Genomic DNA, 20,283 nt, shown 5'->3' with positions numbered 1-20,283 from the left:
AATAAACCTACACACGACTGCCAGGGCAAAGATACCCACTCAATCTGGCTAACTCGAGTTAGCATGAAAGTATCTTCAGCGGTTTGGAATGTAGTTTTTGTACAGAATAAAATATTGTCCCTGAATGTTACACAGTATTCACTTCAGGGACAGGATGAAGCATTATAGCAACACATAACTCTTTCAGCATGCATGTGGTATGTGAGTATTATATGGAGGAAGAATCCAAACATGTCCTATAAAGGTCAGTAATGTCTCTTTAAATGAGTTTCACCCAGTGCAGAAGATTATCTCTCACACAGTGACTAAAAAGATTTTTATGATACAGGCAACACTTAGGACATATGTTAAGTTGCAAAACACTTGCAAATGTCGCCAACAAAAGTCACCACTGATTTGTGATCAAAATGATTCAAGACATGGGTGTAAAGAGAGACTTCTTTGAAGTTCTGGCCAAACGTGTATCATATGAGACCACTCCTGACTGGCTTTGGCCTTGTAACCTTATGTATGTGCCAGTGTGCCAGTTAGGCGAGCTCAAGTCCAAGAGTGCAATTAATCATGCTGTGCAAAATATGAACACTCTTTCAGCTACGGCTTTACAGCTATGTTCAGTTTTTGTGACATGTTCGCTTTTATTTTATGTTATTTTTTTTTTTTGTCTTAATGCCTGGTCTTTGGCAGGGACTTAGCTTTTAAAAATTTGACAGCTTGGCTTGGTGTCACACATGGATCTCTGGTGTCTGTGGAGTTGTTCAGCACATTAATGGTATTTTGAGGCTGGCCTTTTTTTTCTTTTTTTCTTTTTTTTTGGAAAACAAATCACAACAAGTGTCTTTTGTTTTAGGTTTGATAGATCAGGGACAATGGGCTGAGGAGGGTGGTTAAGTAATGGGAGTAAGAGTGGGGGTGCGTATCTGTGTGCGAGCGTGACTGCGTGTGTGTATGTGCAAAAGCACGTGTGTATTGGCCTAGAGAGCCAAAGATCCGCCCTACTTCCAGGCTACTATTTCTTTTGTTAGCATTCAACAACTTCCCCTGATACGTTGATGGTGGGTCTAAGACTCACAGAAGCTGTACTTGTTGAATGTTAACAAAATAATTGTTGTTTTATCTTTGTTCAAATGACAAGGTATTTCAATGTTAGCGGGAAATACAACAGGAGGGACATCTATCTTTGAATACGGACAAAAAAAGCCCAGTATTAAATTTCAGCTTTATAGGAAGACTCATGAAAACCCCTCTATACAAAACAACACAGTGTAATTGAAGCTGGTGGAACACAGGCTAACTGAAGGTTGGAGAAGACTTCAGCTCGTTGTCATGTAATGTGTACTTATATGTTTGCACTGTGCAAAAGGGACAAAAGCAGAATAGTAGATTTACCAATTGAATGTATTTATGTCTCTGTGGCATGGACACAAATTCAAAGCTATATACCTATATCTATATACGACCTTAATTTTTGCTGTCCTGGCCATTGGTTAACAGTGTTGTACTCACAAAAGTAATGGCATTGATCTCAACCCCTTTTATGGCTTGTAGGATGTCAAATCTTAATCTCAAAGTTAGTTTACTTAACATGCCGTTATGGTTCTCACAGTCACATCCGATCCACGCTGAAGAACCCTTCATTTGGGATTCCGGGTCTAAGTCCATCTTTGATGAAAGGGCTTGAATGAAGACTAGCAGACACTTGTCTGCTGTCTTCTACCACCGGCATCGGAGGATTCCACTGCTAAGTCATGTGATTTACTCCCAACCGCTGTACATTCTTTCAAATATCCTTTCATCACCATACCGGTGATGAAAAGAACCTCCATTACTTCTTTAAGAGATAGCATTATACAAGAGCACAAGCAGTGATTTGCAAAGATCCCAATTATGCAGTGTAAACATCTGCATGCCATTTGCTTACATCTTTAAATAGCCCATCATCATTTCTAAAAGTCACATTTAATGATATGAGCCATGGGCGAATCGATGCACTAGCAAGTGAAAACATCTACAAAGTTATTGCTTCTGATTTTATAGCTCTGAACTTTTGTTAAATCTCATGAGAGGAAGAATATCCAAACTTTCTGCAAGACTCCGAAGTCTGAGCGAGACAGAACTGCTCAACCCAGCAGTTGGCCTGGCTCTAGATGGGTGAGGTGCGTGAGCTGACGTTAGATGTAGCCATCAAACATTGTTGGTCTAATTATGTAATAAAAGGGGCATAAATGCTTTGAAGTCCTAAGTGCAGTTGTCAGTTTCTTTGAAGGCAAATAGTAATTGTCATGTTCAGTGCCTCACAAATCAAATCTTCTACACATGTTTCCTCCTCCCCGAAGTCAAAGTCTCTGCCCTCCCTACCACACACACACACTCACACTCACACATACACGCACTCTCTCTCTCCCTCTCTCTCTCTTTCTCTCTCTCACACTCACACACACACACACAAACATACCACAACAACCTTTACGGCAGCCTTGATCTGCTCGCTATACAGGAACTGTGGGCCCTCCACCCTTCCATACACTGAATCAGTCACCCACATCTGGAGTTGGTCAAAGTCCTGAGGTCCCCAAGGAGAGATTTTGATGCCCCCCCCAAAAAAGAAAAGTCCCATTCTGTCACTTCCTGGAATTCATGTGGTGATGAAGATGACCAGACAACCCTTTGCAGAGATGCATGCAACGATCGTTGCATGCAGGTTTTATTAGATATCCTCATGAGTGGTCATGCATGCTGAAGAACAAACTGCTAATCATTGCTGTTGATTTGTGTGTTTGACCTGAACTGACCAGGTGATCCCATTGTGTTTCAGTATATCACTTTATTTTTTTAAAGTGCTGCTTTTTGACAAATATGTGAATTTCTGAGGTTGAATATCCAAATTGCTTGATGTTATTTCCTGTATTTTCAATAGCTGATTGTTGCTCTGTTTACCAAACCTTCTTTTTTTTCTTGTTTTTTTCTCTTCACACTGTGTGAGTAAGTCTGAGTATACACATATACACTTGTGCTTGTATGCCTGTGTAAATTGACGTGTCTCAAGGGAGTCCATTCTGCTTCTAAGTAATAAGAAAGGTAGGTTTTCCATAACATGATGAAGCCTCCTCCAGGCTACAAATCCCGTCTTCCCAGTCATTTGAAGAGTGAGCTGGTCCCACTAGATTTTATCCCCCCTTGAAGTTCAAACTCATGTTAAATGACTTCCTTGTTCCTGTGCAATCTTTTTGACTATGGTGTTGAAAACCAGGTGACTTGCCCTCGGGCGAGGCTTTATAAAGTCACATCCTGCATGCTGCATGAGATCCTGTAGGCTAGCCTGGGTGTCTCAGACTTATGTCTAAGAGGTTTATCAGCTCGAGCCTTGGAGATTAGTCAGTGCTTACTATCAGGATGATTCCACTTCAAACTGCACATTTCAAGTCAATTTTAGAGGCTGCTCATTTCTTTTACACATATGCAACAAATAAAACAACAACCTCACCAGAATGTTTAAATGAATACATAACTTTATTTAAATAAATGCTTTGTCATAACAAAAAAAGACAAAGGTTAAAAGAGTACATAAATTACAAGTTGAATAAATATTACACAGTGATATTCACTTTAATAATTTGAGATTTTTTGTCTTTTTTTCTTATTTGTCTTATGTAGTTCCAAATACTGACCATTTTTATTTCCCACTGTCCTCCTGCCACCGATGGGTCTATTTCACAAGCCAGTGAACACCAAATTATGAAAACCAATTGTACTGTCTCATTACATCCAGAAAGTGTTATGTATTCAGAAAAAAGCTGTAGTTACTGTACTAAAGGATGAATTGTGAAGATGAGTAAACCATGTAAGAGATGAGAAACCTGAGGAAGTCACTACTCGCAAACAGGTGTCGGAAACAGGAAGTTACTGACATTAATAAAGGAGAGACTTTTTTTTGTTTTTCAACCTTGAACCTCAACCTATCCAAACAAAAGAAATGAATACTTTCAACACTGAAGTATTCACACCCTTAATGAATCTAGACAATGGTCCCAGATATCAGACATTTCACTGTTTTTTGACTCGAGTATTTATATGAAATTGGAACTTGATACTCTCCTGGTTGCGATCCATGACTCCTGGTAACTCTCTTGCTAACTGTAACTAATGTCATGCAATTGGTGACCCCATATCGGGGAAGTGGCTAGGCCCTGATTGTGACCACTGCCCATGACGCTCGCTCTTCCTCTTTCCTCTCTCCTCTATCTCTTTCCCCTCTCTCTATCTTACCTCTCATCTCTGTGCAATAGGCCATGAGAACATCTCTAGCTGTGTGTTACTTTCGATCTATTTTTCCCTAAAGGATGTTGCTGTATTGGAGGTCCCAGGCATGGGCTGCACAGCCCCTGTCAACAAATATTACCTCAAAGCACCACCTTTAACAGGTAAGCACAAGATAACACAACATTTAGCTTTTGTGGCTGTTTTTTTTTTTTTTTTCCTTTTTTAAACATTTTTGTGTTCCACTAACTTCATGATACCACATCTTAGGACGTTGTTGTGTATCAATATCAATAGTGAGTAACTGAAATAAGTGCAAGCTGCTTTTTTGTTTCGAAAGTGGTAGTGGGGATTTGGTGTTGGAAGTGGGGCAAGAAGCCTTGATAATATATTCACAACCGGAAGCCGTTTTGGATGCAAATATCATTTCTCTTTTGTTTAAACAAAGGAAATGGTTGCTTTACCTCCAAACATCCTTTGGACTCCCCTCTCTGGCAATCATATACATTGGCATTCACAAGAAAAAAGCAAGAATCTTAGCTTATTGGTTGTCAAAGAAAGACAAGAAGGAGGTTTAACTGACTGCAGTTACACAGCAGTTCCTCACAAATCATTCTTGATCAGAATTGCCCCCGAGGTACAGGTGGAGATCACAAATGGATTTTGCAATGTGTTGCTGAAACCATTTAAAAGGACCTACCACATTCATTGTTCTTCTCCTTATCAGAACTAAACCTAGACCTGTTTTATCGTCATAACACCAATCAGTCCCAGTGAGGGGCTGTCGGAAAAAGGAAATTGCCCTGTGTCACTTTCACGTCACTACTTAAATGTATTTGCATGTAGGAAGGCACTGTGACTTGCACACAGAGAGAGAACAACTCTACTTAAATGACCCTGTTATAACCTGTAACCTTTTTTTGTTTGATCATGATCCCCTTAACTGTAAGTAAGCAGATAAACTTTGTATGGAGGCATGTCAGCAGAAGGTTTCCAGAGAGTTAGCTTCTTTGACTGCCCTGTAGTCAAATGACTCTCAGTCATTGTCCAGACAAGCTACAAGGAGGACCTATTCAAATTGTTTACAGGCTAAAAAAAAAAAATTTCCAAGCACAATTAAATTGTTGTCATATTTTGTCTCTACAGGAAAAACAACATTCAATTACTATATTTAAAAGTAATACACCATGGTTACACTGTAGTAGCAGTACTGAGGGGAAACCATTTGATAAAGGAACATGGCTCAAAAGTGGGCGGTCTTTACTTCACTGAAGGCAAAGAAAACAGCACAAACAAAACCATACAAAACTACACTTCACACAACTGAATCAGAGAAGCAACCGGCCTGACTTGGCAAGTTTGATTATGCACTCAACTCAAAAGATCAAAGTCAGAAGTGAGTCCCATCACTTAAGCTGAAAACTGTAATCTTTATTTCACCAGTATAGAGTCAGCGCTCTCTAAGCTCTGTGTCGCCCTGCATGGCAGTGTCTGTTCAAATAGGCACAGTTGGCATATCAGGCTAGCTACATTGTCAAAGAGCCACTTACATAGGTTCATCTGTAACGATCTGCTTACTCTTTTGTTTCTGAACGCTCCGTGTCCCCAAGACATACTTTACATTATAGAGAAGGCCAGCCCCAAGACCACCTCAAGCGCTAGCAATACTTGTTGTGACAAAATCAAACAAAAGAGAAAGAAAAAAAAAAGGACATTCTTTTTTGTAATAGGCTCACTCCATCGTACACCAACACAGGCTGATACATACTACACATTCGCACTGTACACACACACACACTCATTCATGCACACATTATTTTGTGAAGTTACACATATCTTAGCAGGTTCCCCTATTTATAAGTGCTCTGACAGAACCACATACCCAGATAGAGTCAACTGTTACAGCATATCCCTATCTCTTGTTTCTTTTTTTTTCTCGTTTGGAAAAAACAGACAAAAAAAACAAACAAAAAAAAACAACAACAAATTACTCTGCCAATCGTCAGTTCCACAGTGGCATCTGATTCAACAGCCTAAAATATAACTGTTTTCAATCAATGTGCCTTATGCTTTTTTCTTCACAATTATGTTATGTTAATTTTACATCATACAAAGTATTGTATTGAAACCCCCAGTTTCTATAAAAATATATCCATTGTGTGCATATATTTTCATGGATCTGCAGCCAGGGGACCCGGCTCACACAAGGGGTCCCATGAGCAATAGTCAAGGGATCTAGTAAATCTTCTGGGACTTTTCCCCTCATTCGGAGATGAGTGCTTGGTCAACAACAGAAAAGAAAAGAAAAAAATACAGGTGTCTTTTTTTCAGCCTGTTCTTTCGTTTGGATTTTTTTCTTCCTTTTTTTTTTTCAATTTGAAAAAACAAAAATCTTGAAGTGAGAGCGGAGCATACAGGTGTGATTCAGAGAGGAGGTGTGGGCCCTGGGTCACATGGTGGTTAGGGGACGGGGGGTTGGGGACTAAGGGTGGTCCTCCCCTTTTCACTCGTTGTTGCTGCTCTCCAGGTCTTTACACTGAATGTCTCCTCCGCTGTAATCTGTCCCGGGGAGCTGAACGCCATACTTGTCCACACACCAGCAGATGCCTCGTTTGCGGCCGCGAGATGGCTTGCACTGTGGGCCAGAAAACAGGATATAGTTAGAAAAGACTGCTAGGAAGATACTACCACTAGTCAGTCACAATCATCCATTGCCCCAAAGGTCAACACTGTCAACATGACTTGGTCAAGGCTCAAATTTGCATGTCAAAGTTCACCCATGTCACCCACGTTGTTAAAAAAAAAGAAAAGATTTGGACGCCCAGCACCCTAACCCTTAAATGTTAAGTTCATGCAATGGTGGGGAAAATGAGTAGGGTCACTTTGGAGGGCTGTTCTAATGCAAAACTCACCTGCTTGCGCTTGAAGAATCCTTTTCTGTCACAGTTGGGTAGGTACAAAGTCAGAGTCACTATACGAGAAGTGTCCTTCATTCCCTGAATTATACCATCCAGTTTTCTTCTGCAAGGACCCTTTGAGGAAAGACAACACAAGGTTACAATCCAGCAACTTAATAAGTCATGTTGTGTTGGAAAAGTCAGCAGTTGATTAAGATGCAAAGGAATGGGCAAATTAATATAAGTATATAAGTAAATTAAATCACAATTTAACACTTAAGTAGGTTGCCACACTGTCTGTCGCAATGCCTTATACTATCACCAGCCGTCGCCAAAGTCAAAAATCTTCATCACAGCAATGTTTTAAAATGAGCAGCATCACAGTAATATCCGCGACCAGTATTGAATACTTACAAATTCAGGCTCATGCTTGTCAAAGGGAAGAGGTGAGTAGTCCATAGGGGAGCCCATGGAGCGCTGCCTGCCGAGCTTCCTCTTTTGCTCCTTGCGCAGCGCCACAATTTTTTTACTGTTCACAATGTCTTTGGGAAGGAGTGGCACTTTAGCTGGCTGCATCTCCTCTGTAATCTCTGTGGTCAGTGTGTCCTCATGTTCTCGAGACTCACGATCTACACCGGAACAAAAGAAATATGGGTGATTAATATCATATCTATCAAGCAGCAACAATCAGGCTGTAGCTTTACATCAATGCAGAAGCTTGTTGTCCAGCCCCTATTGAACCCCCTCCCAGCCAATATGTGGTAGTAATCTAAGCAACTTTGATAATTGATTAATCATTAGGTCATTTTTTTACACAAGAAAATACTAAAGATTCAGCTTCTCAATATTATCATTTTTTTGTTGATTTCCATTTTTCCATGATAGCAAAATCAACATCAGCCCATTTTGTCCACATGTTATTCCAGCCTTTATTTATCAAATGTCTAGTTAAATTGTTTGGTCAGTGTGTCAGTGTCTTTGTTACATTACAGTAAAAAGCTGACAGGAAATGGGAAGGCACTACATGCAACACAGATCTCTAGGGACTTTGTAATTACATGGTCAACGTCATCAACCACTCTGCCCCTTGACAGGGAGAATGTGTTGTAAAATTGTAAGCCGCATTAATTGATTATTTAGTCACATGGGAGCAGCAGATCAAGCTGTCTTCACAACACTGATATATTATCAACCACATAATGTTGTTCTGGCACACATGTTAGCAAGCAGTTGGCTATTTACAAAACTAGAAGCCATTAGCATCCATTTGGAGTCATGTTTCTGGCCTGGGCTGTGACTCCTGAGAAACATATGTGGCTCTTTAGCTGCTAAATCTCTATGTGTAGAAGTACTTGAGTTTAAAGTAGAGTATAGCAAATGTGTATCTGAGAACACCAATGCAATGAATTTTAAGTCTGAACTTTGATTCAATTTTTGGAGAAAAATGGTTTACACTGGACACAGTCTACACATAACTCAAATGACTGTTCTTCAGGGTTATTTCATGATGAAAGTGGTATTATAGAATTCAGGATTAAAGATTTGCTCTGTAAAAAGTTAAATCCAATCAAATACATTATTCTTAATCAAGTATTATGATAAACTAGTGAAATGTAGAGATGTTATTTATGTTGGCAATATTTTACCACCAGTATCTCTAATATTGATTATGTTAATTTCTTGCTTTTCTTGCCTAACTTGTGACTTACAAGTGGCTTGTTAGTCCTTCAAACATGAATAAAATACCAGGTGCTTTTGGGGGGTTTGCACCACCAAATGTTGCGTCCCATGTGTTTACAGAGTAGGGGAAGCTGGCACTCAGTCAACAGCTGATAAACTCCTTCAGCTAACACAGGAGGTTGAACTCATCTTTTCTCACCCAACCCCACTGTCCAACCCTCAAATGCTCTAGAAGTAATTCTTAAACATCCATTCATAGATGAGTTACAGCTGATCTGCATCCATGAGATCAAGAAAGACATCGTATATTTAGATATTTGCCTAACAGTCTACAAACCACCACTCCTCTGATCTATTTGCTGTCGTTAACATGTCAGCGAGAATTGTTGGTCTTAGTTGAAGTTGGTTGAAGTCACACATACAGTACGTATAGATACACAAACACAAGCAGCACATATTTGTAAGGCCTCTACAACTTAAGAAAACTGTATCACATGTTGCATTACTGCCTACAGTGTGCCTGGAAAATTTGCTAACACGTTATCTGGCCTGGTAAACTTCAGGAGGGACCAAGGCCTCTGAGAGCAGTAACTTTATAGCGACGTGTCCCATATTAAACCGATTCAAATGTCAAATGGAGGAAAATCCAGTTGCTCTGTGGACTCATATAAATGCTTGTACATTTCTGTCACATTTTATGCAGTTCTTAACGTAATTATAGCTCCCCCAGGGGGCACTATAGTCTCAGAGATCTGAAAGTCCCTCTTGATAGGATATTCACAGGTTGAGGTCCTTTATCCTTAACCTAGCCCCTCCCTCCCCCTCCTATCTTTGGGGCTCAGCCTCTTAAGCCAGGACCCCCAGCCAGAGGTGCTTTGAGGCCACAGAAAGAAGCCCTCTGCTCCCCCCCTTGGCTTAGCTGTACCATAAGTACAGAGTTATTGTGGGGACTTTGCCAGGCCCCAACTAGCCGAAGCGATGGTGCCAGTGGATGACCCTGGTTATATTTATCTGACAAGGAAACCCGCCGTGGTGCACAGGGCCAGACGCACTGAACCAGAGAGGAATGTTGGCTGCAGACTATAGGCCAACTGCTATTGAAAGACAAATCAACTTCCATACTTGTATATAAGCATGGAACTGAGAGAATACATTGGAAAATATGATTTAACGAGTTGCCAACTTAGCGGACTGGCCTGTTAGTACACAGCCACCATGGAGAAAGGCACTGAGACGTAACAAGGACTCGAGCTACGAGAAACTGATGTTCAAAGAGCCTGACACAGCATGAGCGTCTGGAGTCTCTGGTAGGGGAGGGGGGGGCAGGGTGATTACCAGAATTGGGTCTTTGGCTTCTGTGCTGCACTGCCGTCTCTTTGAAATTAATCTCACAACTCATGACTTGGCAGGCCTTGGTTTGTGTTTAGATATGTCCTTGTGTCTCCCCGCTCAGACTACGAGGCTATTACTTGCTATAAATAAATACGTCAAACAAGCATTCCTATGTACACCATGCATGTGACCACTGTGGAAAAACTATTTTTTTCTGCTGTACAGTCCAATAATTTCTCAGTGCGCTTGATTAAAAAGCCACATATTTGGCAATGAAATATGCTGTTAAAGGATACAGACTGTGTTTTTTTAACATGCATTCTTGTTTCATGTGTCCCATTTGAGCATAGAAATGCCCAGACTAAGAAAGGTCTGAACCATGTCCCACAAGTCAGTCGCTTTGGGAGAATTGTTTGTCTGAGAACAGTGTTTGGGCTAGAAAGGGTTTTGAGTATACATTTTAAAAAATTAACCCAGAGCGTAAATGTAGGTGTTGTGTTGGTGATTGTGTCATCCTCAGCCAACAATATGGAGAGGAGAGCTTTTGTAAACAAAATACTGTCTGACTTGTTTTTTTCTTCCACACACACACAAAATCACCAAATTCATCTTTTTCTTAAGTGGGCTCTTCGGTGCAGACGCGGAATCTCAGTTTTTCCATGCTCAGGGTACCCAGCTTGTAAAGGAGGCTTAGAGGGTCTGCGTTTAACTCCTGAAACTCAGCCAAGATGCTGGAAAGAAGCCAAGTGAGCCAAGTCATGTGCCGCTCTTCCATTCAGCTGAGCCCAAAGCTGTGCTGCTATCTCTCTCCCTCCGCTCGAGCTAAAGATTTCATTAGGACAAGAGGGGCAGAGTAGCCAAAGGAGGTGCACCTGATACTTCTCTGTTTAAAAATTAACATCTGCACACAATTATGCTTCATGAATATCCTAAGTTTCTTACAGGCAACAGTCCAAGCATGAAAGATAAGCTACCCTTCTTTGGATTTTTCTCTCTACTGGATCTGTAAGACTTTAATAATACCATTTAGAAAAAGCCTGGACAATAGATTCTTCCACCTTTCATTGGATTTCCCAGCATTACACCACATTTGTTACGTCCTGCCTTTGATTAAGTCAGTCTCTGCACCGCATCTGAAATTACATCTTTACAAGATGTAAGAGAGTAGTGAATAGAGGTGCTGTTTAATCTCAACAGGGGGTAGGACAAGATAATTGTAGGGATAAATGAGCCTGAGGGCCTGTGTCATATAAAGCATGACGTTAGTAAACCATCCTTCAGCCTTCGATGGCCTCAGCTACTTAATATTTGAAGGCAAGGCCATGGCCTGATAACCCTGCAGTTTCTAGAGCAGAAAGGGAGGGAGGTGTGAACAAACCCGGCCCACAGTGGAGTTTTGCAAGTTACCGAGGATGTGTGTGTGTGTATGTGTTCTCGCAGCAGCACAAAAGTTGGGTCCGGATGACAAAAGGAATATGGGTCAAAGAGGTTTTTCCAAATTGTGGCAAAGTTACCATTGCTAGATCTCTGTGGAAGCAAAAGAATTAGCAGATAAATTGATACGGTTTGATTCACTAGAGTAACAAAACAAAACATAGATTGACCAGCTGCATTTTCATTAAGTGGCACTGGTGTTGATCCTAGCAGCCAATAAATGACACCTTGTGCACATGACTTCACATCAGTGTACAAACATGGAGATCGGTCACTGAAAAGAGCTCCATTCCAAACTAGTGGGAGAATTAAGAAAATATGCACTTTATCAAATATCCTGTCTGTAGTTTTGTTTAACTACAAGTCTAAAGGAATTATGTTTCGACCCCTATATCCTGTTGTTTGAATGGAATTTCAGTTGTTAAGTCCTGTGCTTGGTTTCAATCAGCTTCTCAATATGCAGGAAATAACTCTTCCCATGGTATTGTGCATACAGAATATGTTTATTACAATCAAAAAGTTTCCTGCTTTTCTGAATGCATGGTATAAATAGCAACAAGAACAATTCAAGGATTATAAATTGCAAAACAAGACTTATGAGAGGATGCAAGATTTTCCAAGAGGGAAATGCTGCTGTATGTAACAAACTGTCTGACCTGTTTACAGCTCCAGCAGTGCAAATAAATGCTCGGTCCATGTTGCAAGCAGTCATGTGAAAAGTACATTATCAGAGTAATGCGCATGGCCGCTGTACTGTACATTCATAATTTTGGTCTGAGGTCTCATCCCACATCTGAGTTTGGGTTTTCAACAAGCCACACGGACGGACGCAACCTCCTTTTGGGTCACCAACACCACAACACAATTGCTGGGTGTGACTATGTTCTAACTCCCCAGTGGCAGAAGCAGCTATTTTGGCGAGAGTGGAGCGCTCCTGGATATACTGTATAAAGCTGATCTCCGAGCAGTATAAAAAGAAACATTGCAGTGGTTGAGGAACTATCTTCCACATTAATTCGTGGTTAACACTTGCTTTGTGGGATTTACAGTATAATGGTGTGATTCATAGCACACTCTGCTAAGGGTAAACTGCCAATTCATGTGACATGATACATAATTTGAAGTAACATACTTCTTAAACTGGAATAATTTTCTTTAAATGCTTCTAATGTGATAAAAAAAACTGTGAATCAACAATGATACAGTACAACTTATTTAATTATCAAGCATTTACAGTAGCAGGAAGCACTATTTGATGCAGATGTGCTAACCTACCAGCATGAGGAACAATAAAAGGTCCACCTGTCTCACTTTCTGGGTAACACCTACATTTCAGACACATGACTAAGGCCTTTATTGTTTTCCCAATCCTCGGAAACTAAGAGGCCTAGTTTATATCCTGCTAACACTTGGAAATTTCAAAGAGTCAGACTCCTCTGCGGAGTAAGAACAATGAGATGATATCAGCTGTCCTATCCTTTCCCCCACTATGCTAGCATGTAACCAGGTGTTAGTTGTGATATTACGGCACACAGGTCAAGTCTGATCACATGTGATACCATTTAAATCCCAGCATGTGGCCCTCCATGATTTTTTTTTAAACGTTTTTACCCCATGCTCTTAACAGAGAAAGACTACAGTGAGTGCTGATTTCTTTCACAGCTGTTGCCACTAGCAGGCTAGGTGTCAGTGACCAATGAGCTGTACAAATACCACTATAAATTTTTACAGGGAGAAATCAGGCAAGTGTGCCAAAGAGGTTATTGGCTTTCCAACGACAGCTCCAGTGCCTGTAGACTGTCCCTATGATCACACTCTACCGCAAATTTTATGTGCAGACAAATCCAGTTGTACATCAATTATCTACCTTTTCTTGGCATCACAATTTCCTCGATGTGCCTGCTTTTCCTTGAAGTCCTCAATGTGATATCTCGACAAAATGACCTTTCAAATAATTCTTGTAGCACCTGCAGCAGATCAGTTGCAGCATGCTAAGCTTTCACTGCACTGTCTCGGATGTTCAAGGTGAGACGGATGGAAAGCCACATGCAGTCTTTCCTTTCGCATGAGCCCATCATGAAGCTGTCAGGCAGCTGGGACCACACGTGACCAGAGCTATATCTAACGTGGCATGTCTGTAGGAGCACGCAACGTCTACAGCAGACATGGTGGCTGGTTGCCATTAGTCTAAGTGGACGGTCAGAGAGAATCAGCTTTTTACCACTTGCTTTAGTTTCGCGGCTACAACCCAATAACCAGCTGTGTCATTGACATTGTCTACATGGTAAAAGCAGATGGGAATACTCAATGTTGAACAGCTTTCTAAAAGTATGTGATGACAAGTGATTCTGTACGGTGCTTAGAAATGACAAAGCAGCAGTGTGACATATGTGAAGTTCTCGGGCAAACATGCATCAGATCAGAAGTCTGCAGTTGCTTGACTTGCTGATGACTGTAAATATTAATGACAGGGACATGTGACATGTGAAAAACCACTAAGTATTCAGAATGTGGCTGAAATAACTCAGAAACTGTCTGGCAACAAGTTAAAACTGCATCTACACACATTCAAAGAGCCAAGACAAATGTAAAGTATTAAAGTTGTCAGTTAAGGCACCAGGTTTCCTGTTGCTATGCTAATAAGGGGCATAGTATTTCTGTTCATGTGTGAGTCAAGTATTCTGGATTTGGAACCACCCCCTAATCATCTTTTGTTTCTTGGCAAAGAGCAATCTGTTAGAACATAAGGCCCTTTCAGAAGCTTGAAGGACGAGGGGCCTGCTGCCATGAAGTCATATCTGTTGGCAAGCTTTCCAGGGTCTGATTCACTCCTAGGGGGCTAACAAAGTCTGAGTACCCCCAAAGCATGTACCACCTCCTGTGCTTTACAATCCAAGCAACTCTTGGGATCACAGTGCAAGAGCAAACCATGAATTGATGCACTGCTGGGACATGAACCCAGACATAGACTGATGGTGAGGATTCTTTTTCTTACATGAGCAGTAAAGAGAGGGGAGGGGGGAGAGGGGACTGTAGGATAGCAATGATTCCTTGCTCCCATTGTTTGTCTGCCCCAGTCAATATTTAGTAGGCTGCAGCTCTCGTGGCCTCCTGAGTTGTGGACACTTGAGCTCCTCCTCCCTGTGTTTGCCTTTCTCAGCTGATACAGCACACAGACAGCTGCAACCCCACACCACAGGAAACTAGAAGCTCACCTCACCAGTTCCCATCAGTGGAGCTGTTTGACAGAAGGCTCTCCAGAGGAAAGAGAGAGCCAGAGGCATTCTGCTGAATCACTGCGTTGTGACTGAGAGCCCATGCAATGAATGCACTGCCAGAGGCAGGAAAAGATGCTCTGATTACCTCTGTGGGCCAACAAAGAAGTCAAGTTCCCTCTCTGCCTGTGTGTGTGCGCGTGTGTGCATATATGTGTGTGTTTGCTAGACAAAGGTGCCTGAGGTGTCATCACTCACAACAATCACACACAATGCACACCCAGACACTCACACAGCCCCGCCCAAGTATACATGAGAGCTAACACACTCACACCCACCAACATGCACACACACACACACACACACACACACACACACACACACACACACACACACATGCACACCTACACGCACACACACATACACACACACACAAACTTGAAACAGACACACAGGACTGATATCCTACACCTCTAAAACATTTTAGTTAGTGTTGCTTTGGAAAACATAAGTTTTGCTGTGTATTTTTAGAACAATGGCATTCATAGACAGAGGGGGTGCTGGTTGCTCACAGGGTGCAAGTATCCTAATGACTGTCCACAGCCAAAATGAGCCCAGTGGCAGCCTATTTTATAGAATGTGGCGTGTAGCCAAAACCTTTGTGGTTACCACCTACTTATCTAGTTGTTGACAAGCTGCTAAACCTCTTGAGTGACAGTGAACCTCTCTGCTACACCAAGAAATGTCTTAAATCATTCAAAACCATTGGCTCAACTGTCATTCTCCCTCGGTCTAACGATCTCTCTCTCTCTTTTCTCTGTGTGTCTCTCTCTCACGCATACAGATTTAGTGGTAATCCGACTCTAAACACCATCCCAGGGGTAGCCTGCAGCCTAAATCTACCATCTAAATTCCACTTTGACAAGACCCAAATTTTGGGGAGTATCACCCCATTCCTGACCATATACACTATAATTTCCCTGCATGCCTGGATAGATTCAATGTCACCACTTTGGTACGATATATTGGAAAGGCGCAAAATAGAGGGGGAAAAAAGGACTACATGATGCGCTCCGGCACGAGGATGGAAAATAGTGGGTTTGACAGACACTTGTTACAGTGCTGGATATTAAAGGCAGCAATGCAGTATAGCCCATAAACTCCACTTAGGGATTTCCACACTTTTTGTCCCAATATTCCCCACAGAGGCAGCCCACAGATCAATTTTCATAAAGTTTTGAAAGCATTTCTGTCGGGATAACAGCAGAGACGCGCGGCGAAAACTGTTAGAATAAATCCCTTTAACAATTTGCTCTACTTTAAAATTAAAAAAAGAACAGTAAAACTAAACATTTTTTAATGCGAGCTGTCTGGATCCTTGTCAACCACTGCTGGGTGTTACTTGACAACCACTGTCCCGCACAAGAGGCTCAGCTCAGACGGGACATACCATGTGCGTTTAGCGGAGAAGAGTGTCGAGCCGCTCGCAACAGATTAACAGGCACCAATAAGCCCACAACCGGAGTGCTTGTTCACCCCGTGTAGGCTATTAGTGGAAGGATTCATAGAGAGCAGCCTAACGCAACAGTGTTATTATAGTGGGATGCTAAGCCTGCGACACTCAAGGTGCATTTCTATCTCCACAAAGACCCGAGAGGAGCGTATAGGAATAAGCTCCCGCAGCCAGTTTAATCAAGGCAGTGGATAAAAGTTAATCAGATGGCACCTCATACCATCTGTCAAACAAACAGTCTGTCAGAGAGCACAGGATCTGGCTACTCATGGTATACAGCCATGGGTCTTAAGAGGGGAGGGAAGGGGGGCACCTGAGGTCCTCCAATGGGAGATCAAAATTGAGGAAAGAAAATAATCAATATGTATGTAATTTAATTAATCAGTGATGAGAAAAACACTCTTACTTTGATTTACTCCTGTGGACATTTCAATAGCTTATCACACATCAACACACATGGATCCCCGCATGGGACAAGATGTCATCAAACATTGATCCACAGCCTATGTTATGGAGACTCTGCTTTAATTGACAACATGAGACTTTGGCATTGCCATTAATCTCTGCACCATCAAACTCTTTCAAGGAATCGTTTGGCTCCAGGCATGCATTCAGACTGCAAGCCGGTGCGCGTCTTACCTATAGGCGGGTGGACAGGTTTGTATCCTTTCTCGTTGGTGCACACTCCCCTGCCGTGGAGAAGGGCGTGCAGGGGTTTCTCCTCCCCGCTCCTCGGAAGGCAGCGGAGGCCCTGGGTGCACGTCCCGGTGTAAACGCCGCACGCCTGTCCCTCAGACAAGGCGCATGTTAGGCAGCAGCCGCAGCCCGGCTCCTTGACCAGCTGGCAGCCGACCGGGACCGGAGGGCACATGGACAGCGCCTTCTGGTCACAAGGCTCGCACGGCACGTATGAGCCCAAGCACCCGGTCAGCCTCAAGATAGTAAATGTCACCAAGAGGCAAAAACTCAGAATCATCGTTGGTGTTCTCTTCAGTTATAGCATAAACCTCAAATGCGAAGAGAGGAGGGGGAAAAGTGGACTGGTCTAATGAACACAATGCCTCAGTCAGATAATCCGATTTTTAAAGCTAAAGCCAAGAGTCTTTATCCAAGAGTGTTGCTATCTATTTAAAAAAAAAAAAAAAAACCAAAACAAAACAAAAAAGACATTAATTGCAGGCTTTTCGCCGTGCACTCTGAAAAAGTTGTTAAAATGACCAATTTAAAATATGTGTGCTATTTTCCCGAGATGTGGTCCTCTGCAGGAGCAAGGCAGTTCTTTGCACAAAATCTCAACTCCTCTCCCCTTCAATTTGGACTCCAGTACTTTCTCCAACAGAGGTTTCCTGAGCAGACTGATCAACTTGAGAGCTGCCTTGCCTTTTTAAAAACAGCCGAGCCCAAACCCCTAACTATGAATACGCTAAACAGCAGGGAAGGGAGGCGCACTTGTTCCACGGCTTGGCAGGCGGCCAAACTTTTTTTTTTCAGCAGCAGGATCGCTCTTTCACCCTGAAGGCTGAACTGATGCCGAGGTGCAAGAGGCAACAGCAGAAACCAACGCAACCCTCATCAAAACATTTCAGCATAACACTCCTCAAAACCTGCAGGCTTTTATTATCGATGGATTTGTAGCTTCAAATCCCCCAACAGAGACACTGAAACTGCCCCAAACAACAAAACAAACAAAACATTCTCAATATCAACAATATCCAGCAATAAAATATCATTTTCTTGTCAAAAAAAGCTTTTTCCTCCATCTGCAATTGAGATAAATCCCAAACACATTCCCAGAAACAAATTATTATACATTTATAGTCTTTCTTGATAAATGGCACGAAAAGGAAACTGGTTTTGTCTAACTTAGACAGTTCACTGGATCAAAATACAATCATGTCGTGCGAACTACAGATTTGGGGATGTGAAACCTGTAGGCGATTCCTGAAACTTGTATTCAAGTTTAAAGGAAAAACCATTTCCTTACGCCACGATTCTTCCGTGGCAGTAAAAAAAAAAAAAAAAAAAAAAAAAAAAGAAATCATCGGTAACCCCCTATTTGCCTATTTGAGTCATAAGTGCCTCATCGTCACGGATTAAATGGAATATCCCCAGTACGGAAAAGTCCGGAGCAGATAAAGTGCTGCTTTGCATTCAAAGTCGGAACAGGAAAAAAGAAAAGGTCTCGTCATACACTGATATCACGTGTTAATTATTTAATCATTCACTTACATCATGGTTTGGGAAAGGGACATTGATTTGCATTATTTTAGTTTAGTCCAATGTGTAGATTTTCCATGCTAAACTCTTTTTTCTCTTTGTTTAGATTACACGCACTGCAGGGATACCTGCTCTGGTCAGTAAGTCACCTTTAAAGCCTGCACCTGTTGCTTCCATTGGACACCATTTGTGTTACAAATGTAGCCAGAAGGGAAATCCACCAACATGCCCCCTTCCTCTCTCTCTCTCTCTCTCTCTCTCTCTCTCTCTTTCACGCGCGCGCACACACACACACACACACACACACACACACACAAAGCGAGAGAGAGAGAGAGAGAGAGGAAGAGAGAGTCTTGTGCAGAAGGGAAAAGGAGAAACAGAGAGAAAATGGGGGGAAGTGAGGGGGGGATGTCACGAACTCAGAGATTTGAGGCAACAGCCTGACAACTTAAGTGCAACTGGGCTCTATTATTTTATAGCCTGTATGCAGAATAATGCTTGATTGCTTCAGCGTGTGCTCTGCTTGCACCACATATGCACTCTAAATCAGTCCAGCCAAGGCTGTTATTTCCATCACTGCAGCTTTCAGGGAAGATTTTCCTCTTCCTTCAAGTAAAGTGAGTGTCAGTAAGTGTCAGGAAGCTTCACGGTTGTCCTTCCCATATCCACTCACTGTTTGATAAACGGCAACAGCGATTTCATAAACGTGGATATCATTTTATGTAAAGCTTGCATTTGCAGCATGAGGATCCATAGAGAAGTGATTTACTCTCGTTAGTTTAGTAGTTGACCACTAGAAGGCACTGTTAACAATGATAAACTCTGTGGTGGAGCTTGCTCACATATCCTCTATAATCTTGGAAGTCAGTAGACAATATAGTACTAGACTCTGTACAGTGGGGTATATTCATCTTGGACTGCTCTATATGAATCTAAAATTGATAACCAAGTATTTAATTTAAACCATAAATGTTCTCCAAGGAATTTGTTATTTGTTAGATAATCAAAAAAATCTTAATCATAATTGAATTCACATACAGGCATTTCTCATTTTCTTTGGAACAGCTGTCAAAAATGTCATTTGTTTTCACCGCAACATTAGTATCCCACATGCTTAGTGTTTCCTTTACTTCAATTCAGCCATGATTGTTTAAAACTTGGCTTACAGATAATGTGTAAGGGTTCCATAACCACCGTTTACATATCTGAACAGTTTTTTTTTTCCTTGGCGTTTCCTCTAGTTTAGCTTACATGCCTCCATCCATGCTATCACTTCCCATCTTTTGCATTCAACTGTAAACATCTGGAGCAGACTGATATGTTTTTTTTGTTTTTTTTGTATGTGTGTTTGGCACAAAGGAACAGAGTCTTTAAAAAAAAAGAAAAAAGAAAAGAGGTTGCAAATTAATCCAGCAGCCACAGAAACTGCACAGAGTGACTTGTGATGGTTAAACTTCTCATCAGACAGCTCTTGAGCGAAGGATTGTGGTGAGTCAGTGTTCCCTCCAAAACCAACGGGAGCGGCAAAACCCTGCAAGAGCAAACTAAGACATAAATCTGGGCTCCTTTGGCCAAACCCGAGCAGCGATAATGAACAGGATTAAGACAGTAAAGTAGTATGGATTAATGAAGCCTCCACCAAATCTTAGCAGGCCATGAGACGATAGATGAAGAGTGTGGCTGACAAACTGCAAAGAAAATATGCCTGCTATACAAATTCCAGTTTAAAGATGTACAACAT

The 20,283-nt window shown here is 41.7% G+C and overlaps 1 protein-coding gene across 1 annotated transcript; it reads right to left on the bottom strand.

The window, feature by feature from the left end:
* Positions 1-3,488: 3,488 nt before the first annotated feature.
* On the bottom strand, positions 3,489-17,686 carry igfbp5b (insulin-like growth factor binding protein 5b). The gene is made up of 4 exons (XM_053328207.1): positions 16,965-17,686; positions 7,566-7,780; positions 7,167-7,286; positions 3,489-6,889 (listed from the first exon to the last, which is right to left on the bottom strand). The coding sequence occupies exons 1-4, from the start codon at positions 17,299-17,301 to the stop codon at positions 6,758-6,760; spliced, it is 804 nt and encodes a 267-aa protein (XP_053184182.1). The 5' UTR covers positions 17,302-17,686; the 3' UTR covers positions 3,489-6,757.
* Positions 17,687-20,283: the final 2,597 nt, after the last annotated feature.

The sequence above is a fragment of the Scomber japonicus genome, chromosome 11 (assembly GCF_027409825.1).
Source record: "Scomber japonicus isolate fScoJap1 chromosome 11, fScoJap1.pri, whole genome shotgun sequence".
Classification (NCBI taxonomy): Eukaryota; Metazoa; Chordata; class Actinopteri; order Scombriformes; family Scombridae; genus Scomber; species Scomber japonicus.
Note: the sequence above shows the minus strand (reverse complement) of the source record. Positions and strands in the feature narration are given on the sequence as shown.

Excerpts from the sequence above, each read along its gene's own strand:
- igfbp5b (XM_053328207.1), bottom strand. The coding sequence starts at position 17,301 with ATGATTCTGAGTTTTTGCCTCTTGGTGACATTTACTATCTTGAGGCTG. Across the intron at positions 7,287-7,565 it reads ACAAGCATGAGCCTGAATTT|GGTCCTTGCAGAAGAAAACT; the intron begins GTAAGTATTCAA and ends CTTTCCTCAAAG. Across the intron at positions 6,890-7,166 it reads GATTCTTCAAGCGCAAGCAG|TGCAAGCCATCTCGCGGCCG; the intron begins GTGAGTTTTGCA and ends TCTGGCCCACAG.